This window comes from Fonsecaea pedrosoi (genome assembly GCF_000835455.1).
Source record: "Fonsecaea pedrosoi CBS 271.37 unplaced genomic scaffold supercont1.2, whole genome shotgun sequence".
NCBI classification, from domain to species: domain Eukaryota; kingdom Fungi; phylum Ascomycota; class Eurotiomycetes; order Chaetothyriales; family Herpotrichiellaceae; genus Fonsecaea; species Fonsecaea pedrosoi.
This window is the reverse complement of record NW_013550614.1, coordinates 1,786,107-1,808,586: the sequence shown is the minus strand read 5'-3', so window position 1 is coordinate 1,808,586 and position 22,480 is coordinate 1,786,107. Positions and strand designations below refer to the sequence as shown.

The 22,480-nt window shown below is 51.6% G+C and overlaps 4 protein-coding genes across 4 annotated transcripts; 3 read left to right on the top strand and 1 right to left on the bottom strand.

Annotated features, from left to right (window-relative positions):
• Nucleotides 1-3,026: 3,026 nt before the first annotated feature.
• Nucleotides 3,027-4,709, top strand: Z517_02615 (uncharacterized protein; the record flags this gene model as incomplete). Its single annotated transcript, XM_013431724.1, has 1 exon — nucleotides 3,027-4,709. One exon carries the CDS (start codon nucleotides 3,027-3,029, stop codon nucleotides 4,707-4,709), a length of 1,683 nt encoding a protein of 560 aa, XP_013287178.1.
• Nucleotides 4,710-10,349: 5,640 nt separating this feature from the next.
• On the bottom strand, nucleotides 10,350-11,133 carry Z517_02614 (uncharacterized protein; the record flags this gene model as incomplete). Its single annotated transcript, XM_013431723.1, has 2 exons — nucleotides 10,350-10,855; nucleotides 10,920-11,133. 2 exons carry the CDS (start codon nucleotides 11,131-11,133, stop codon nucleotides 10,350-10,352), a joined length of 720 nt encoding a protein of 239 aa, XP_013287177.1.
• A 3,564-nt stretch (nucleotides 11,134-14,697) lies between these two features.
• On the top strand, nucleotides 14,698-16,740 carry Z517_02613 (uncharacterized protein; the record flags this gene model as incomplete). The annotated part of the gene is made up of 2 exons (XM_013431722.1): nucleotides 14,698-14,775; nucleotides 15,352-16,740. 2 exons carry the CDS (start codon nucleotides 14,698-14,700, stop codon nucleotides 16,738-16,740), a joined length of 1,467 nt encoding a protein of 488 aa, XP_013287176.1.
• Nucleotides 16,741-17,470: 730 nt separating this feature from the next.
• Z517_02612 (uncharacterized protein) lies at nucleotides 17,471-22,009 on the top strand (the record flags this gene model as incomplete). Its single annotated transcript, XM_013431721.1, has 1 exon — nucleotides 17,471-22,009. The coding sequence occupies one exon, from the start codon at nucleotides 17,471-17,473 to the stop codon at nucleotides 22,007-22,009; it is 4,539 nt and encodes a 1,512-aa protein (XP_013287175.1).
• Nucleotides 22,010-22,480: the final 471 nt, after the last annotated feature.

Here is a 22,480-nt window from a genome sequence, read left to right as displayed (position 1 = left end):
ATTCTCATTAGCAGCACGTAGGAAGGTGGTGACTCTCCAAAAGTCTGTGCATATATCCCTCATCTGTGGCGAAGGATGCAAGCTAGTTGACGGAATCCTCCTGGCTAAGAACGTGATGAGGCTTGATCATGTCCTGCCCCTCGGTCAACGGCTGAGAGTCATCGATGAAAATATTGCGCTGTCATCCAATCCTTTTGAGCGTGGATCTGCACGGTGGAATATTTCGACCACCCGTTCCGCCAAAAGGGTGGACAAAGAAGTGACCAATCAAGATTCGCTACTGGATGTGCGATGCGAGTTGGGGCAGCAGAATGGTCAGATTAGTCGAAACGCAGAGAGGTGCACTTGGGCAGGCAAGAGATGCATTATCCCTGCAAGCCACCGGCGTGGATTTTGCGCATGTCACAGAAAACGAACCCATTTGGATTTAGCAAGCGGAGAAGCCATCATTGTCCAATGTAGTCTTGGCTTTATGCGACTGCTGTGAAAGGAATTTTATGCTCCGAGCTGCGTAAATCCATCCAGTTCGTTGTTTGCGGTGTGGGCAGGGGGATTGGTTCTGGACAAGGATAGGAAAGGGCGGCTAGGTACTGTGCCGCCCTGAGGTCTTAGCGGGAGCAATATCAGGAAATTTTCGGGTGGCGTATCCGTAACTGTGGCTCATGGTTGCGACGCAGAGTGGGATGCATTTGTTTGTGGACCATCGATAAAAATTTCATAGCTCCAGGCTATCTGGGGTCGTCAATGGAAAGAGGCAAGATGTAGCTGCCAGGTCATGTTTCGATGGAGTTTCCAACACGAGAAAGGTGGTGTGTCTCACCAATGTCCATCAGCTTAGCCAAGAGTCATTGTCATCGTAAGGTCCTCTCACAGAGAGCAACAAGCCATTGGGAAGTTCCAGATTGTCAGGTCGGAAGGAAGGCTTGCCTGAATTATCCGGAGGCAGGATTCGGGTGTGTGGCTTGCAGGTGTGCCGCATCACCAGTGGGAGGGACGTGGGATGTTGCGTCTGAGTTGCAGGGAAGAGGGCTGCTTGCGAGTCGCAATGGAGGGTGAAGGAGGGGTACAGAGGACCCAGATACCAAGAAGCCAAATGAAGGCGGGAAGAGAGTGAATACGAGCAGACAAGGAAACAAAGAAAGTCGCCAATGCATCTGGGATGTCGTACTGATACAAGAGATGCAGGTTGTATCCATGATTGGAAGTTTGAGTGAAATTAACAGAATGCAGGATGGCAAAGGTGCCAGATTATGACTGACAGCACTGGAACAGATGGGAATTGCCTTGCTCAGGTAATCAATCCATGCTTGATCTGATCTGCGCTGCGCACCCACTGCGCAGTCAGAACTCAACTTAAAAATACCTCGCGCCTAAGCGAAAGTTATATGGGACTAGAGGTACCGATTTCTTACTCGGGCCTCAGTTGCTCAATGCTCAACTGCATCTGCAGACACTCATCTGCACACTTCGGATGAAGCTTCCCCGCCAATTGATTATTGGCCCACAAGTGGTCATCGTCGTCATTCCACTCTTTCATCTCACACAACCCCTCTCGCCCTCTAACTGTTTACTTGTCCCTGTCTGACTGAATCAATTATAGGGACAAACAAACTCACAACTCTCGACAGGCAATTCTCGCCTCAGACAAAGACTCGCTGATAGTCGCTACGGGAGCTCGCCAGAACGAGTAGCGTCTACATCTGCGTCTCTCAGAATTTTCCATTCCCCCCTCTCCAACATCTCCCTCCCGTACATGCATTCACCAGCCCTGATCCATGATAGCAGTATCTAACGACCGCCCGGGTCATCTTAGGGACCTTTCCTTCCTGCCTCCCACGCGGCCAACTTTGTTTAGGCTGCTTTTCTGCCATGAGCCTGCACCCTGCAGCACCTAATGTCATATCCGACGAGTCCCAAGCCAGTCAAATCAAGGCATGCCCATGTGCCTAGGCTCGACAGGTGGAAGATATGCAACTCAAATCAACTTTTTGGGCAAACCCTCCAAGAGTCGGGTCCCCGGACAATAATCCAGGCCTAGGCCTGTGCTTAGGAGGGATTTACTTGTAGCTGCACGGGCGTTCGGGATACCGAGCACGACACTCTCTGCTCTCTGTTGCTCTCCCGTAGTTGGCCTATGGTCGGCCTGTGGTTGGCCTGTTGGCACCTGGAACTCCACAGTTCGACGCGGGCTCGGCGGGATGCTCCAGACAATTATCGTCCTTGTCGCCTCCCACCCGGGCCCTAAGCACTTAAGGACTAACTAGGGAGGCGCCTTCGTGGGCACCTAAGCAGAACCACTGTGGACTCCCCCTCCCCCTGGACATTAGCCAGACATAGTGCCGCTAAGGGTAACTGGTGACCCCCTCGCTCTGATCGAATCCTTCGAGACTCAGTCCCTCCTCCAGGTCGATTCCCCCACCCCAGCCTGCAGTCTGCCCACAGGTTCCCACGCTCACTCATTTTTTCCATCCATCCACAAAGCCGCAACATACATCTCGCTACAACTCTTGAAACTCCACACTTTCCTTCCACACATCTTTCAACGCCTCTTTTTCCTGTCCTCGCTTCCAACGTCAAACCTGCACATCCATGCCGCTTGATCCTCGATCTCTTCTCTTCTCTCAACCCTCTCTGCGTCCTCGCTGATCATTCTAAACAGCCCATTGTCCGCCCTAACCGCACCCCCGCGGGCGCTTTAACCTACTACATACCACCCACCCTCAACTGCCGTCATATTCTGGTTCTATACTAGACTGTCCGTTATGCGTGGTTTTGCGTAACTGACATATCGTCGAAAACCCCTCAGTCTAAAGACCTACCCACAGAGGACAAGCACAGAAACCTCTGCCGCCAAAGACGACGTCGGACGAACTGCCCAAAAGGACCCTCCTCAAGTTCTCAATTCTGAATCTATCTCGACCTAATCTACGCCACTTATCTACTTGGTCTAGCATTTCTATCCCCAAGGTCAAGCTTCGTCAACATCAAGAGAGCCCAAGGAAAAAAGGGCTCATGAGGTGCCGCTCATGACGACCGTTCTACAGGCTCCTCTTGCTGGAGCCTCGCATTTCTCGTCTAATCCCATCCACTCCAGCTCATATCCTGATCTATCCGCCTTAGACGCTTCAATATCTTTCGGCCAACCCCCTTCCCAAACTCCTCCCTACTCTCGCCACGACTATGGCAAAGTATATCCCGACTCCGGGCCCTCTACCGCGCCATCTTCCCCTCAATTGACGTATTCCTCGCGGAGGGATTCCAATGCGTCGACGCCGGCTAGTTGCTTGTCTTTGGATCAGAGGGATATAATGGACGAAGACGACGACATGGCATTCCCCGCCTTCGGAGCTGCCGACCATGGGGTCAAGTCGAGTCGGGATGCTACAGTCTCAACCGAACAACATGACGATATTCCGACCCAGGTTCCAAGTCCTCCCACAGACGATACTTCGCTCACGGGGAGGAAAACTCAGGACGACCAATCAATAGAAGCAGAGCCTACGAGACATGTCGACTACCTCTCACATGAATGGAAAGAGGAAGAAATCTGGAGGTCATGGAGCTACGTGGTTCACAGGCGGGGTAGTCTTACCAATGGCACTCGACTGGAGAATGCGTCCTGGAGGTCGTGGATGAAGGCCAAAAACCACCTCAAAACGGTTTCGCCCGAGACACTTAATTGGCTGAAAGACTGTGACGTGACTTGGCTGTACGGTCCGCTACAGACAAACCGAAGTGTCTCCCAATCCATGACCACCACATCTCCTCCCCCCAGCAGGTTATCTCATTCATCTTCCTTCATCTCCAAAAAGCCCATTTTGAAAAAGAAGTCGGCGTCGGCAGTCATCTTGGAACGGTCAAGGTCCCAGCACTCGCTGTTACAGAGAGCTGGAGATATCATCCGGATACAGCAATCCAGCCCAGCTGGTGGACGTCCTATTCTGAGACGAGGAAATTCCGAATTTGTTCTGCCACGATACGACAGTTCGGTGGTCAACACCCCTGCCGAGCATGAGACCCCAGGCTTCAGTGGTCCCCGATCTTCCTTCGCTTTTGATGTGCCAACTCCGTCAGAGTGTAAGCACGTCTTGTTCGACGAGGAGGTCAGGCAAGTCCAGGCTATTGATTCCGAAGATGACGACAAAGCAGACGAAGAAGACGTGATCCTCGAGGATGACGAGGACGATGATTGTGGGTTAATGATGGCACCGGCTCAGAGATCGGGTCGGAGCAGTGGTCGAACAACGCCCCGCGGCAGTTTCAGCAACGAGTCCAAGACGATTGTCCCGTTGCCGTCTACTACGTTAAAGTACAGGACCGATACCCCTGAGCCTCACGAGATTCCTAACCCGCCGAATGGATTTTGGCCTACGGCCCGAACACTATCACCCTCCCCATCCCAGGAGACCTTGCGGCCTCCTAGGCCGCACCAGAACTTTCTAATTGATGACGATCCGGAAGTGGTGGACGAGCCTTGGCAGCCTCAGTCTTCCTTTGGGGACGATCGGTCCCCATATGACGAAGAGGATGACGGCAACGACAATCATCCTACAATGAGACGCACCGAGTCCGGTATGTTCATGCCCTACGACGAAAACGACGACGAAGTAGCCATGAACAACACCCTTTTCGGGCAGGCCATGTATGCTGTCAACACTTTCAGAGATATTGCTCATGTGGTATGGAATGTGGGCTGGAATCGAAGATAAAATTGCTAAACGACCATATCTGGGTGGGGAAAAAATCCGGCGATGTTTTATCCCAGCAGCATAGCGCGGCGTTTTTGGAAATTTCACAACATTACGACCCTAATGACGGTACTACGATGGATGCAAGCCAAATTCTCATGGAGAGGTTTACAGTACCACAATGTGGCCGAAAATTGAACATGGGAATTTTGAAATGCTCTTACACAGAGTCAGGTGACTACAGCAAATTTGGCGGAGCTACCCACAGTTTTGTATATATGAAGATGGATATGGATCGGGGACTTTGGATCGGATGAACTCGGACAAGGCTGAGTTGGGTGAGAAAAGGACTCTGGCGAAACTTATATAGATGGTTTGCGGTACCAATAGAAGAGAAGGCGAAAGAAACCCAAGAGGGACATGGGCAGATTGTGGAGGGAGATGATGTCGGGAGAAACCGCAGACAAGGATTGACACATGCAGGGAATGGATGCTCGTGTGCGCCAACTACGCAGTGCTCACCGAGCAACAACCTGCCTCCAGGATGCTACTTGGAGGATGCTCGGCCCTCGGTTTCGCCAGGACAATCAAGGCATGTCAAGATGCGTCTGCATACCAGGGGTGGAATGAGGCATAGACCTAGTGGCCCATTGACATTCCACTTTTGATAGTATGAGTACGAACAAAAGAACGCATGACATGTCCAGGATTAACTTGTATCAGATGTAATGTTATTATCTCTCCGGTTACCCCCGATCTGCTGAGAGCGGCACGGGCGGTTGGCCCAGACTCTTTTTGCTCCTTATTCTTGCTCTTGCTCCTGCCCGAAATGGCATCTCTAGACTTTTGGGCTAGGATGTCTCCATCTGCCCCGGCCCTTTTGTACAAGCCCCAGCATGTTTCTACTGATTGGATGCTGTGATTCCTCGGGCGATAGCGCCCACGCCATCGTCCCAATTTTTGCGGGGAAAAGGGGGTTCCACGACATGCGCATCATGAGTGATGGGTGCGGATTTGTGTGACCACCGAGCAAAAGATAAGGGCCTTAAGGGACGGCGAGGGTTTTGCGGAGAAAGGATCGACGTTCTGAATATCGAAAAGTTCGTACGTAATGGGATCAACAGGCACCCAACGCATCAAGCGAGAGGCGTCGTTGGCAAGGACTTGGAAAGCCTGAGCATGCGAAATTGAGGCTGATCCCTCGATCCTTGTGTCGCCATCTGTGTGTCTCAATGCCCCACGTTATCCCAATGCTGCTCATTCCGGCGCCATGGGAGGCGAACGGGAGGGATGGGGCGATTTCGAACCTTCACATGTTTTCGATCAATGAGATAAAAGCGTCAAAGCCTAGCTCAGCCCAGCTCAGCCCAGCTTGACAGGTTGGCAGTGGCTTCACCGTTTGATCGTGATTGGCGACTCGGTCGAGCGACTGCGGCAACAACATTTGCAAAGTTTGATTTTTCGCAGGAGCCCCGGAAAAAAATTCATGCAAAGACATGGGCGAGGGCGAGGGCGATGGCAATGGTGACATATCGCGCCACCATGACAGGGCAGATTACCACCTTGTACAGGGAGGTCCTTTTGGGAATTTCTCGACTAAAACTTTTCCCTTCGACAACAACCTCGCCCCGTCGAAGGTTTGAGGCAGGTCGGTCTCATCACATGCTTTCAATTGACACACCACCCAAACCCCTTGCTCCCCGCCGCCTTTCCTCTACTCATCTCAAAGCTAAGGGACAGAAGTTCATAATGATCATCATACGTAATGATGTCGCGATCGACGATATTGGCACGAGGCAAAACGCGGTCTTGACTCTTTGAGCTGCCGCGATCCACGCGCCCAACCTCCACTGCCAGTCCTACTTGAAGGGACCTCATTCTGTCACTCGAGCCAGGGTTGGCTAGATCCCACCCACCGTCTCCTCAGGGCCAAGAGCATATCGAGAGCGCGAATCTGAAATCGACGCTGTTCCCGTCCTTTCGCAACTTTTCAAGCCCGGGGGGTTTACACAAGAGGTTCGATCTCGAATTGACATTGGGGCAACTTGAGGCGAAACAAATAAAGAAGCGACAACTCACGCCTTGTTTTCTTCTCTGCAGCCGAGTGCTCAGTGTGATCGGTATTCGTACCATACCATGCCATCTCAGCATCTTTTGACTACGTGGCTAACAGGGACTAGCGACTACTTGTTAGTGATCTCGATCGGGTCGGGGTTCAAGAGCAAAAAGCACATGTTGTATCGTTTCTGTTTGTCTTCTCTCCTCCAGACGACCCCCAAGACGCCCAACCCCCACTCTCACTTCTTGATGGAGGTATTTCTGCACTTCGTGATGCAATTTCACTTTTTGCGCGTTGAGAAAATTCTTTAGTGAGTTTGCCTGGAATCGTCACTGTATACACCTTGGGAACCCAGGTCAACCCCCAGACCGGGGTGGGGGACCGAGACCCTTGGTGGAATTCTGTGGTGCTCTGCTATGGGCAAAAGAATTACGAAGATCTGTTTGCTGGACAACACAGTATACGGCCGCCATGGGGGTTACTCAGCGTACCCCCCCCCTCCCCCCCCCGGTCGACAACCCTCTCCTTCGACGCTGGGGCAAGACACAAAGAAACTCTTACGGTGGAGTCTGGCATGGAGAAGTCATGTAAGTGCTACAACCACAGTCACCACAGTTAAGACGAGGTACCGTGACGGCGAAGGGAGATATGAGAAATGAGAAATGAGATTACATTATCATACACCAAATCCACCCATAGGGTTTGTTGCCTTTATACCTCGTACATATACATCTCGGTCTTCTTGGACGCCACGCGAGAAAAGAACTTTGATCTCTGTCTCCCGCTTTGCTTTGCCTTGTCTTGCTTTACTTCGTACTTCCGTTGTTTCCATGCCAGCACGCTGAGGGGTGAGTGGATTGCAGAGAAGTACGAAGGGTCATGCACGCTCCTCGCTCGCTCGCTGAAGAGAAAATCTTGTTTTTTGTTGAGAGGGTGTGGACGTCCAAAGTCTCCTGTCTTCTTAGAGACCACGTGTATTATGTATATACTTGTATGTACTTGGGAGGTACATGCGCGGCTTTCGTCGTTAGGGTTTTTGCTTTGGCTACAACAAGAAAAGAAGAATGTGCCGCCTTCCATGTGTCGGGATCGGAACCGGGAAAATGGATAGGTTAGTGGCTGGCTGGCACGGGAGGCTTAGGGTACATTGAAGTCTAGCTCGTACAGTACGAGGTACAAGTAGGTACAACGGCATTGACTTGGTGCTAGGGACATACGAGGTAAGTTGGCGTGACTGGTGACGACCATTATTGTTGGGATAGTAACAGTGGCGCTGGTGGTGGTTGTGGTCGTTGGCTCCAAGCGGCTTTTACTTGGCTCAAGTCAAAACCAACTTCGCCCTCGTGGTAGATTACCCTTCACGTCTGATGGGACTACGAGTACAAGTAATTACAAGTAGAAAGATGTACCTGTACCGGCTGGACGGCTTGACGGCTACTACGGAGTACATATTTCTACTTGTTATGTAACTTCACGGCTGAAGGTGGACGAGGACGAGGATGAGCACGGATAGAGAGGGAGAGAGAGGGAACTTTTGCTTGGCTACCAGGGCTAGCTACAAAGGCACTACTTTTGACTCCTTGTGAAACACCAAAAAAGAACTACTCCTGATGTTCATCATTGGACGGCAATGCTTCGGGTAAATGAACGGTGGCCCCGACGCCGGTGCTGGCCGAGACACGCACGCAGCGGTTTGTACGAGGCACTTGGTACAGAGCTAGAGCTGGATCTCGTGTGGCTCGAGAGGCTGGCCGAAGCTGAGCTATAGTAGGATGGTCAAAAGTGCACATGGGGCACAGCAGCACAAGGTTACGGGATGAGCTACTGTATGAGCAACGAGGTAACATGGCTAGACTTGGCATGTGCTCAGTCAGAGAGATCTAGCCTCCTCAAATGCCCATAAGATATGAATGGCACATGGGTAGGATGAGTGAGAAACCGGACCAAAAGTAGAGAAGGCAGGTGAGAGTGTGAGAGTGTGAGTGGATGCAGACAGGCAGGGCGAGTGTCGACCGGAAAGTCATCAATCCCGCTCACGATCTCTTCTCTCCTCTCCTTCTCTTTCATGTCTATCTATCTATCTGACAGTCTATCTGTATGTCTGGCTGGCTGGCTGGCTGGCTGCCTGTCCATCTCGGTCTCCCCCATCGTCGTACCTATTATGTGATTGATGAAACCGCTATTACCCGCCTGCTAGCTGCCGATCTGCCACGCCGATGTGCGCTACACTCCTCAAAATTATCTATCAGAGAAAACAATATTGACAAGGATGTGACGTCTATATGTGTGTGTGTGTTGATCGATCAAGGCACCAAGGGTCCCTCCCTCGTACGTATTACCTCGCGTGCTCGCCCGGCATTCAGACGAAAGTAGGTAGGCGAATGACGAGATATCGAGTAGATATCTACTCGGTAGATATACTTGCATTAGCTATCGCTACATCCCCTGCTCCCCAACCTGCTACGTAAAACGTAAAACATGAACAAGAAGAAAAACTATCATCACCACCACAGACAAATAGCGGTGTGAAGAACAAAATCGTGGAATTCTTTACTTGATTGATCAGTTCCCTCCTCGCCTGGTTGATCGCTTCGCATGTGCGAACAAGCATGTCGATACAGATACAGATGCAGATACGGATACGGACAGATTTAACGTAGAGAGGGGTTGCTAGACAGCGAGACAGTGAGGATCGACGTGGGAAGACAGTTCCTGCTTGGTCTTGTTCTTGTCTACCTCGTACTCGTAGTCGCTTGCTTGAGCTAGGTAAGTAGGCAGTAGGCAAGCAAGGGAGGAAAGGGGTGTCACTTCTATCTCTCCTCCCATCTCCCACACTCCTCTCCTCTATCTTCCCGCTCCCTGATCTGTCCGATACGTTCCTCTATCAATCTGCCAACCTGATACTCATCGGTCGGGATCACCTCCAGCGTCATCCATCTATGTGCCTGCCTGTGCCTGCGCCTGAGCGAGTGAAAACGACGATCTTGTCCGTGTCTTGTTATCCACATTCCTTGTCTGCGTTGTCCCTTTCGTTTTTGTGCATGCCGTCTTCTGTTTCTGTTTGTTGTTTCCTGGTATCCCTAGGTACCTACCCTCTGTGCCTCCGTGCCTCCCTTCCTTCTCATCGCAGCCTTTCCGAGGGGATGCGTTCCCTTTATACACCTACACCTTCACCAGGTTCCCCAATCTACAGTCGTGTTGGATTGCACTTACAAAAAGACAACACTTGCGCGATTGACATGTTTTATTATTCCTTTCAGTGCTATGCAAAGTGCAACATCCTGTTATCCAGGATCCAGCTCCGGTGCCTCCTTTTGATCAAACAAGCGCCATGCTGAAAATCCATGTACATGCCCCATTATGCTCCGCGAACCCTGTACTGTCACCTCGTGAGCTATTCAGTGCCACCCGACCTCACCAAAAGATCCTTCTCCTCTTTGTCGAAGTCAATACAACGGTTTAGGATAAAAGTCGAAGCCCGGATCTGAGCAGGGATGCTATAAACACAGGCTGCCGCGAAGTATTTCCACGTGCAGGTGAAGTGGATGTCAAGATTGTACAAGAGAATCGGACTTGGGTGTCAGAATTGGTCTTTGAACACTTTACAAAGCAGCAACCAATCCAACCGCCAGGGCCATCAGGCTTCCCTGGAACTTCAAGCTGCCGGCCCCGTTGCTGTTGGAATCTGGAGCCGGAGTGGTTTCGGTTGGAGAAGCAGAGCTCGTTGATGTGGTCGTCTGCTCAGAGCTGGTGGTGCTCGCAGAGCTCTCGCTGCTGCTGCTGCTGCTGCTGCTGTCGCTGCTGCTCGCTGTGGTTGTTTCCGAGGTGAGGCTGTCCGTCGATGTAATTGTTGAAGAGTCCGTACCAGTGGTCGTGCCGGATGAGGTATCGGTGCTGCCAGAGGTGGTTGCAGTGCCGGTGGAGGTGGCAGTGCCAGTGGCGACACCAGTGGCAGTTCCAGTAGCGCCTTGGATGCCGAAGTTGGGAGAGAAGTTGATGTTGTTGGGGTTTGTGTCATCAATGATCTCAATCGTGTAGACGTGGGAGTTGACGTCTTCCGCAGGAGGAATTTGAAGAGTTGCGGTCAGGGCAGAGGCAGGGATGTTGGCTAGGGTCAGGTTCAGCAGATATCCAATGTAGAAAGCTGTAGCACAGTCGAGGTGTTCACGTACACGCCAGGACCACACCGGAATCAGGGGTGATGGGATCTTGCTGCAGCTTGATGGTAACCGTGCCGCTTGAGGGATTGGTCCATTCTATTGTAAGGGGTTGGCCTGCCGTCACGTCCAGAGTACCTTGACCGCCAGGAATGCTGATGGCATTATTGTTTTGTGCATATGCCACGACTGCGCAGAGTGCGCCGACTATCGCGTGTGCGAAACGCATCTTGGATGGTAGGGATGTTGATATTGAGGCACAGAGAAAGCAAGACCAGAGGCGCGGTGGAGCTGAGTCGCGCAGGTATGTATTAATACAAAGGCGATGGCAAGATACAAGGTGAACGAAAGACTTTTTTCTACTTTGTACAGTAGTGGAGAGAAGTACGCGTGCCGATGCGAGTGGTAGACGATCGAAATAAAATCCAGGAGAGAGAGTGCAGAAAAAAACCCGCAGATGTTGATTTGACTACTTGTTTGAGACAATGACACGGGGGGTGGTTTCGTCAACCGCGCCGCCAACGCGGCGGCGTTGGCTTGGAAGGTTGCGATGCCAATGATGCCAATGGTGCTAAGGGTGTTAAGGGTGCCAACCGTGACACACGAGACACGGTGTGAGGCCCATGTCGGCCACTTAGCGCCCAGCCTAGAAGCTTAGCCGGCGCAGGAAACCCCCAGGCGCACGAGCAACGTTGAGGGAGTAAGGGGAAGCCTTGCTTGTTGCGGAATAGGGGGCCCCCTCCCCCCCATCTCCTCCCCTGGTTCCTCAGCCTCGATTTGAGCGTCGTCCTCGTCAACCGGCGCCACCCATTTCTCAGAGGCCACCAACGACCACCACTTGGAGTGCGTCCAGCTGACTCTGTCCCACCATTAATAATGAGACCTTGTTCCAGGCACCGCATCATGGTTGGCCACGGGGGCCGGACATTTCAGAGACCTGCAGATTTTCTTCTATACTGTTTATGCACTCGGACCTACCTAGCATTCCCAGTCACCGGAGTTCACATTGGGACGCCCGAATCTGCGGCACACTTTTTAGGAATTAAAATAAAATCCCCTTCTCGGAGTCTTTTGATGACCAGCACGGTGTCCGAGAGACTAAAGTACTTGTTTTGTTGCTGCGCATCTCCTAAATGTCCTTTGCTTGGTTGATCTCGTCTCTCCTAAAACAACCACGGGAGATGCAATATGGTAGTCTTGTCTTGGCCTGGAGCTCCCCCCTTTTTTTGACGACCTCCAAGGTACCCCTTCCTCGTGCCTATGACGAGAACAGGTACTGGTTGACTGGTCGAAATCTCCTGTTGACATTCCGAACCTTGTACGGAGTACCGAGTAGTCCACAGCGATTCGTTTCTAAAGTAAATCGAGGACCAGGAGACTTGAGTCGAGCCCCTTTTGCCATGAATTATTCCGTAGCCTTTGTATGTGGCGAGGGGAATCGGCTACACTTCCTGACTTCTCTAGAAAGTTTGGCGAGTGATGACGTTCCCAGAACCAGCAGTAGCTTTACCCCAAAATCTGGATTGAACTCTTCAAGGTTTGCGCACCACAACTCACTCCGCGAGCTTACTACCCACCTTGACCTTTCGTGCCTGATCAAAGACACCGGAAATAATTGCCTACATGATGAGCTATGGATATAATTGTAACAGTTGCGGACGAGCTGAATGCTAATTTGAGATCACAAAGGGATAAGTGCCTGTTTTGTCGGCTTGCGCTTCTGAATCCTCGTACCGGTTAGCTCTTTGCGAGCCGAAATGTACCTGACGAGCTTGCTACTGCATCTCGCTAAATGGTCTGCGTCTGGCGAATTGTTGTCCACCCAGGAAGCCAAGAAAGAGCGACGACCTGAACTTGATAAATCGCAAACTGGGACACAGGGCTGAGGAGACATTTCGATGACGGGCGCTACCACGTAGACCAGATTCCATTTATTCGTATTGGATGTCAGTGGTCCCTATCAGTGCTTCCCGTTCTGACCTAAGAAAGGGTGGGGATGGAGAACGACCGCCGAAATAAATAGCATAAAAGGCGGCGAGGATGTGCGAAGGGCTGGCCAGATACAAGTACGAGGTACCGTGGTATGACACCTTCTCGGAGACGCTGCAGCAGAGATACTTCCCAAAACAAATAGTGATACAGTCAGAACTTACCAGGCGAATCGATAACCTGGTGCGTAGGTTTCCCGGTGTCAGTCCGAGATGTAATTTCTTCCTTCCAGGATAGGGCAGCGTTCGCGAACAATTCGTCCTGGCTTTGTCCCTTCAGATGGTTGCACAGCTTGTGCAGCTTTCGAATGTGGTTACCGCAGCGTGTTGGAAGGGGGCAGCGACTTGAAATTTCAAACTGATCCGGCTACAGCTTGACAGCAATTTGTTCAACCAGGTCTGGAATTTTTACGGCGTTCCCGTGCGCCTCTTCGCTTGCTGATATTCCGATCTCCTGACACCTGAGACTTCTCTGCAGCCACAAATTGTAGTATGCCGTGCATGGGATGGTAGGAAGATATTCTCGGATCCCTGCCTGCCACGCGGGTTCAGGCGCCAAACGCCCGCACCAAATCTTTTAGTCTGCCGAAGAGGAAGTAGCTGAACCGCAGGAAATCTGGTCTCGAAGCGAAGGGTCATCTTGACAGTTGAAGCTCGTCGAAGAATATGACATGTCGACTTGCACAACTGACTGATGGGTTTGTTTGGCTTGGGTCATCTTTTCAAACTTCTACCCTTCTCCGGGGGCGTCATGTCCTCTGCCTTTTATGTGCGCCATGTCGAGACCCTTTGGCATGAAAGGACATGGTGGGAGCTCGTGAGATAAATTGGTGGCACAATATATCGGCTACCTGATGTGGAGGCGGGATTCCAGACTGTCTGCAGCAGTTCGTTTGCTGGCTTCGGTGGGTTCGCCGGCATCTCACGTCTGTCGGTTTGGTTTCGCGTTGTGGCATGAACCTTGGTGTCGCTTAGCAAGAACCACGAGGACGCCTTGCGGAAGATAGCGGGCCAACAGGAGAGTTTCGTGTGGATTGGGCGTTTCAAACACGGCCGATGGCGCGAATCCCGTACGTCAAGGTCAGCAATCGAGGATGAGCAGGCAAGGCAGGGACGGAGGGACAGCGTACCTTGTAAGGTCTAGACGAGCAACTGCAGCGCCACGGCGAATCCAGACGTCGCAGGGCTTTGTATCTAGACTGCATCCGCATGGTGCACAGGGCTGCCATGTCCGTACGCGGAGTCGAGTTTAATCTCAGCCCAGGGCCACGCACATCACGGTTTGAGAAATGCTCATTTCTCCAGTGTCAGGCTTCAGAAAAATACATATAGCTGGGGTAGATGGCTGCACTCATCCTCCCCCAATCGCCTTGTTACATCTTCTTCTCTTCTACCTCTTGTTGTTATTATTACTATAATAGTCATTCGTTGTCTACAGATACACTTTCCTAATTTCAGCCCAGGTCTCCATATTCCTCAATTGTCCATCCACTTAAGCCTCTCTGTGCACAAGCGAGAGACTAGGCTACCGTGTACACAACAAGGACATCCAGCAATTAGGGTCGATCACTGCCACACTTCCAGGCACACTTTGGGCTTTCCGAAGTCTAAAGGGAGACCTACGCATACCAATCTTCGGACCGACCGCCACCTGAGCTACCCGAAGAAAGTCGTCTCTCTTGGGGAGGGGAAACACGCGTGCAAGACACGAGAAATATGCAGCGAAACCCCAGTGCGGAGCAAATATTACACCACGATAACTGTTAGCCCAAAGGTTTTCCAACAATACTGCAACCTTTGCTACAATGATGCGAAACTCTCGACGCCCTTCGTTTCCCAATGATGTGGCTTTCGATACATTGCCTCCAGTGGTGATCCGAAAAGTGAGTTAGCCTCTGTCCAATTTCTCTTTCCCTCATTTCGGTAGACATTCAGAGTCTCCTGGTAAATCCGACTTCACCACTGCAAACAACCATCTTTTGCCGCCATCCCTAGGCTGGGTGCCTAGGGATTCTCCATGGTGGATGAAACGGGATCTTCACCATGATCTTCAGGCCAAAGGCATGCGAGCCCGCAAGGAGGATGCCCATCACTGCCATCTCTGGAAACAAGACCCATCCTTTCCGGGGCCATCCCACGTCATTCTGGTGATCATTCACCGGCACCACACACACTGAATCCACGCTATCACCACTACCGGACGCCAGCACTCCGGGCTTTGGACACTTGGAGTTTAGGCATGTCGACCTTAGCCCAGATAAAGAGCCCTTAGGCTGCCTGGGCGCGGCACGGTCCTCCAACCTCGAAGCAGGGACCACCAACACTACCAACACTACTCGGCATCCAACAGAGCTTCCCCCACCTTTGCGACTTGTCTCTTGCGACCGTTAGAAAAAAATAACAGCCTCATTCGATCGCTTATTCTGCAGGTCCACGAGCTAACATACGTGTTGCACCAGTATTTTAGTAGTTTAGAACGTCTCAGACTCGCCGAAGATGGCAGAAACCTCTCACGGCCCCCTTCCCGTCTCTCAATTCATCCCACAAACAATGTTGGCTTCACGACCCAAACCTCCGACACTTTCACCATACTGACCCACGGAATTACACAGACCGGACACTTCTTGAACGTCAAGAGACTGCGGAGGAGGCGCTGTTCGGCAGCAGATATCACCCCAACCACGGTCGCTTGGTTCGCTTCCTTGCCCCCTGCCGTCCAAAGAAAGTTATTCTCGAGGGAAGAGTGCTCGTTCTATTCCCAAGAGAGAAACACAATCATCCTCGATTCCGCAGACGAAACACTCCGTCGCCGCAGTTGGCATCCCGGTCACACTGCCGTGTTTGAACGCCGGGTTTCTGATGACGCCACCGTTGTTGACTGTGAAGAGCTGAAAGACCAACCAAGGGTTGACTCTGCTGTTGACATGGGCGACTACTCAATGGACGGGTTTCGATGGCTGGAGGATGATGGAGATCTGGATCTCAAGTTGGATGACTATCACGAAGCTATTGCGGAAACAAACCGGCGGACAACGTCCGTATCAGCACCCATCCGGCGTCGCTCACGACGAAATCCTTCCCTGTCAAGCCTCTCCATACGGCGTGGTCGGACCTCGACATCATCCTCACGTCCTCCGGTCGAAGCACCTCCAACACCGGCACTGCCTTTTATACCTCCCCACACACGTTCATCCTCCTTCTCCTTGAGACATCTTCGGTCTCAAGCGTCCATCTCATCTATCGACCCTCGAGCCACGCATTATCAAGATCCTGCAGCTCGAATGAAGCTCAGGCTTTATCTTGCCTCGCCGCAAAAGTTCGACGAGGCCATCGAGTTTGGGTTTCCGTCCGTGGAAGAAAGAGAACAATGGAACCATAACAGACCTATGACAAGTCCACAACCGAGACCTGAATTCAACCGCACCTTCTTCCATGACGACACACCATCGTTATCAGGAGACGATGGAGACGACGCTGACGAGCCAGATACCATGTTTGACCCTCGAACACCTGAAGAGCCTGTTTTCCAAATGCACCGCCCATCCCACAAATCCAGTATCGACGGGGTCAAAGGACTGAGACCGTTTTCAATCCGAAGACAGCCTGAGCCATATCCGCGTGGTGTCACCGCAGACCGAGAGATGACGCTACACATGACTTTGACGAGACCAGACCTTCGTTCACCAGAAGAACAAGTCGCGCAATCAGGCCCTCAAAAGAAGGCCAACAAACCTGTATTAGAGCGAGTTGATGTCCCTGTGGACGGAAATGCTCTATCAATATGGGATACACTGCCCGCCGAGGAATCCAAAGTGAAACGATTCCTCCGAAAATTGAGGCTCAAATGAGTCCACAAATTTGACGTTCGAGTGGCATATATCATTTTGTTTGGTCTTAATGAAGCAATCGCATGGGATATCTGCATCTGACAAGTGCGTTATTTGAGCGTTGGCGTTCGGGGCTGGAAATATTGCTTAGCTACTGAAGGGCCTCAGAACCTGGGAATGGAAACCGGGAAGAGGGAAGGAATGAGGCAGCAGTCTGCCACGGCTGCTTGCATATCCAGACGGGTTGGGTGGCATTCTATTTGGGACCTAGAGATGGTTGGCCCAAATTTAGCAGTCTGGGAAACGGATACAAAGGCGAGAATAGCTTGATGAAACACGAACAATAATACCCTCTCCTTCACCCACAGTGCAATAGCTGAAATTTATAAGGCAGGAGGGTCAACCTTCTGCCGCCCGCCACTCGTTTATGCTCCCTAGGTGCTTGTAGTTAAAAAGGAGATAGGGAGCCAAGGGAGCTTCCAGCACGCTGCTCCCCGTCGAAGCCGCGTTTTAAGGTGGTGACGCTTACCCCTATCGGGGTAGGGACCCTGATTCTTACTCGTAGATGGTCCAAGTGCCCGTGAGCCACGAACTTCAAAGAATTGTTGATCGCAGGCAACGCCATTCTGTTTCTCCAATCCCGACAACTGTGTCCAGTTCGACTCTTGCTTCGCTTTCAAAGCTTTTCTTTTGCAGGTGTTCTGCTGTCTGTAATTCGACCTCTTCAGTCCGCTCGATGCGGTAATCAAAGATGATAATAAGATCCTTCTGTCGTCGCGCAGTCGCCTCGTCGGTCGCTCTCCTCCTGTTGCTAACCTCTTCTCCGCAGCCTACGCAAGCAAAGAAAGATGGTCCAACCATCTCCGCTACGACCTTCGATAATCCGCTAGAAAACGTCTTCTATTTCGATGACTCGGACGTCGTCATCGGCTACGATGGTGAGACCGGCATTGTGTGGCGCAGCGCTGATGCGGGCGAGACGTGGAAAGAGATCAATGATCAAGGACAATCGGGAAATGCCTTGGACGTATACCGGCATCCCTACGACAACCAGCGCGCATATATCATCGGCTTAGACTCGGACCACTGGGTGACAACAGATACCGGCGAGACGTGGAGGAAGTTTTCGTCTGATGGCGATGGTCTTGCGAGATTTCGCAACGCTCCGTTGAGCTTCCACGGCCGCGACCCCCAGCGAGTGATTTGGAACGCGGAGCACTGTCTCGGCTTGGCCTGTATCGAGCGGGCGTTCTATACCGATGATGACTTCAAGACGACCAAGAGGTTGGGTGATATGACCCGAGGTTGCCAATGGGCTGTCAGCGCCCCCGACTTTGCAGAAGAGCTTGCTCCTGAAATAAGAGATCGGATATTCTGTATCGTGGAAGGGCTATACTCCCCGTGGCCAAAGGATAACAGACTCATCGTGTCCGATGATTTCTTCCAAGGAGATCAGCTCGAGCCTGCGCTTGATGATGGCCGAGCTGTGACTGGGATCATCAGCATGGCTGCGGTCAAAGGATTCTTGGTTGCAGCTGCGAAATCGGAGGGCACGGACGAGTTGGCTCTCTACGTGACAAAGGACGCATCACAGTGGCATCGAGCAGAATTTGGACAGCACAGGATAGACGAAGATGCATATACGATCCTGGAAAGCACCAACTACAGCTTGCAGGTCGATGTACTCGGGTCCCGACCTACTAATCCCATGGGTTACCTCTTCACCTCGAACTCCAACGGCACTTATTTTACTCGGAATATTGACCACACGAATCGCAATATCTTTGGCAACGTCGACTTCGAGAAAGTCCAGTCGATTCAAGGGATCGTCTTGGTGAACGTTGTAGACAACTGGAAGGATGTCGAGGGATCCACCATTCCTAGAAAGGAAATCATTTCTCAGATTAGTTTCGACGACGGACGGACTTTCCAGGATCTCAAAGTTGGCGACAAGAGGCTGCATCTGCATTCAGTTACCGATGCAAGGCAAACAGGGAGGATCTTCTCCAGCCCAGCCCCGGGTATTGTTATGGGAATTGGCAATACCGGAAAGTTCTTGAAAGACTACGAAGATGGTGATCTTTTTGTCTCGGATGACGCTGGCGTCACATGGTATGAAGGCTTGGACGGTGCTCACTTGTACGAGTTTGGAAACCAGGGGGCAGTTATAGTCGCCGTTGATGACGAGGATTCCACAAGCCACATAAGATACTCGATCGATCATGGGAAGACCTGGAAGAAGGCAGAGCTTCCGGAAAAAGTACGCGCCAGGTTTATCACCACGGTCCCAGACTCCACCACCCTCAAATTCCTCATGATGGGCGCGAAGGGGACAGGTTCGAAAACCGAATGGGTTATATTCAAAATCGACTTTGAGGGTTTGCATGAACGTGCATGCGGCAAAGATGACTTTGAGCGTTGGCCTGCGCGTGTCGATAAAGATGGTAAACCGAGCTGTCTCATGGGTCACAAGCAATTCTTCAGGAGACGCAAGGCTGATGCCGAATGCTTCATCGATGAGGAATTTAAAGACCCTGTGCCTGAATTTGAACCGTGCGTCTGCACGATGGCTGATTTTGAGTGCGACTACAACTTTGTTCGGGATCCGGACGATCGCACCAAATGCAATCCCGCACAGCCGATCGCGGTCCCAGAGGGCGCCTGCAAGAGCGAGAAGGACACATTTAAGGGCCCCTCCGGCTGGCGAATGATTCCAGGCAATGAATGCCAGCGGAAGGGCGGTGAAGAGCTAGACAAGGAGATTGAAAGACCATGCTCAGACTCGGTGAAGACACCCGCCTCGGGAGAGATCACCGTCGAGAAAACCAACTTCAACGCCGATCGGTTTTCGGAATGGTATTATCTTGAAAGAAGCGACACCTCCCACGGCAATGATGAGACCATTGTGATGCGCACGAGTGAACAAGACATCTTCTTGACACGAGATCATGGCAAAACTTGGGAGCCAATTCTCAAGGGCGAACCGATCACTGCTATTGCGCCCAGCCCTTACCATCACGATGCCGTCTTTTTCCTCACAGGCTCTAAAACAGTTCACTACACCATCGACCGAGGAGACAGATTCAACAAATTTACTGCGCCGGAACGACCGAGCACTCTACGCCTCCCCACTTTACGGTTTCACCCTGGGTACAAGGACTGGCTACTCTGGTCAGGCGCCGTTGGGAATGACGACCATACCAACATTTGGTTGTCTAAAGACCGCGGTGACCACTGGGATACTTTGGTCCGTTACGCCAGAAAATGCGAATTCATCACTCGCGAAGGTCAAGGCCAAGGCGATCAGTTGATCTACTGTGAACAGTATCAAGATGAAAACCCGGACAAGAATCTCATGCTTTTGTCCAGCGACAATTTCTTTGCCGAATCAAAGGTGCATTTTCCTGATATTTTGGACTTTGCGACCATGTCGGAGTTCATTATCGTCGCCGCAAAGACAGAGGACAAGCAGAGCTTGAAGGTAGACGCAAGTGTAGATGGACGAACCTTTGCGCCTGCAGAATTTCCTCGAAATTTCCAAGTGAAACACCAACAAGCCTATACGGTTCTGGACAGCTCTACTCATGCTGTATTCCTCCACGTAACCGTGAATGCTGCTCAAGATCACGAGTATGGTGCAATCATCAAGTCCAACAGCAACGGTACATCCTACGTTTTCACCCTGGGTGGAGTGAACCGGGACACTGAAGGGTACGTCGATTTTGAGAAAATGCAAGGTCTCGAAGGAGTCGCCATGGTCAATGTCGTGTCCAACATAGATGAGACGAACAACGGGGAGAGAAAAAAGCTGAAGTCGATGATTACCCACAATGACGGTGCTCAATGGGCCTATCTCCCTCCACCAAAAGAGGATGCGCTGGGGAAAAACTACCCTTGTGTGGAAGAGGCCAACCAGGCCACTGCAAAATGCTCGTTGCACATTCACAGCTATACCGAACGTGTGGACAAGTCAGCCACATTCTCTAGCCCTAGTGCAGTTGGACTAATGATGGCCGTGGGCAACGTCGGAGAGCATCTTCTTCGAAAGGATGATGAAGCCACAGACACCTTCATCACTCGCGACGCTGGTATCACTTGGCAATCCGTCAAGAAGGGCAGCTACATGTGGGAGTATGGCGATCAGGGCAGCATCATCGTGATTGTCAAGGAATCCCAACCCACCAAATCTCTCTTCTACACTCTTGATGAGGGTAGGACGTGGCGAGAGTTCGTCTTCTCCCCGGATGTGGAAATGCAGATTGATGCGATCACCACCGTACCATCAGACAACTCCCGCAACTTCCTCCTCTGGGGGCGTGAGGTAGGAGGAAACGCCAAACGTGGCATCTTCACCGTGCATCTGGACTTTTCCGGCCTCGAAGAACGTCAAGTCAAGTGTGAACTCGATGAGAAGAACCCCGAAAAGGGTGACTACGCGCTCTGGGAACCCAAGCATCCTATGCAGGCATCAAACTGCTTGTTCGGTCATGTGGCTCAATATCACCGCAAACGGGCCGATGCCAAATGCTACAATGGCAAGATCATCAGCCACCTCCACAATATCGCAAAGAATTGTTCTTGCACGCGCCAGGATTTTGAATGTGACTACAACTACCAGGCACAAGCCGACGGAACATGTCAGCTGGTACCGGGGCTGCAACCGGCCGATCACGAGCAGAAGTGTCGAGACAACCCTGATCAACTCGAGTTTTGGTATCCCACAGGATATAGGAGAATACCGCTGACGACGTGCCAAGGTGGGAGAGAGCTGGACAAGCTCGAATCTAGACCTTGCCCAGGTCATGAAAAGGAATACAAGAAGAAACATGGCATTTCCGGTGTGGCATTGTTCTTTTCGATTGTGGTCCCAATCGCAGCCTCCCTGGGTATTGGGTATTGGGTGTACACGAGGTGGCAGAGCGGATTCGGTTCATTTGGCCAAATCCGGCTGGGAGAAAGCATGGGTGCTTCTGGAACGTCTTCTGGAGCAAGTAGCGACCCGCTGTGGATCAAGGTGCCTGTGGTGGTGTTGAGTGGCGTGGTCGCGGTGGCCAAGGCAATGCCGTTACTGGTGATGAGCTTGTGGAGAAGCGCAAAAGGATATATGCCTGTTGGGAGTGGAGGTAGTGGTTCAGGCGGACGTTTTGGTGTGGGAAGAGGATCGAATGCTGGCTATGGTGCTCCTTACCGCTCGAGAGATGCCTTTGCAAGAAGAGGTCAAGATTACTCCCAAGTTGTGGAGGATGACGAGTTGTTAGGAGATGGGCTGGATGACGAGGAGGAAGTTTGAATGACCATGGGCAACGAAAAGGGCATGGGAAAGATCTCTCTCGGGCTATCATGAAACCACGACGCATTGGACAGAAAAGAAGGCAGCTTGACCCAAGGCTTGCTCGCTCTGTTGAGGGCTCATCGTGGGCAGGATCAGTGTTGCCTGGGGCGACAGGATCATGACACTTGGCCAGCAAGTCAAGCAAAGCCTGTCTTGACGCAGAGAAGAGGCTGCGAATCTTGGCCATATTCTTAACCTGTCGTTATTTTACCAGACCGTCTTACAGGGTCGTTGAAAGCTGGAGATGAAAGAGAGAGGGGGGGAGGGGGGGAAGGAGGGAGAGATGGACCCGGGCGGGCGCTTTCTGAGCTGTACAAGAATCATGTCCCTAGTATATCTGACTTTTTCAGTATTTTTACGGTATAGAAATGAACACTTGAGTTCTTTGAATGTGTCCTCGCCTTGGATTCTGCCAGCTCCTGAATCTAT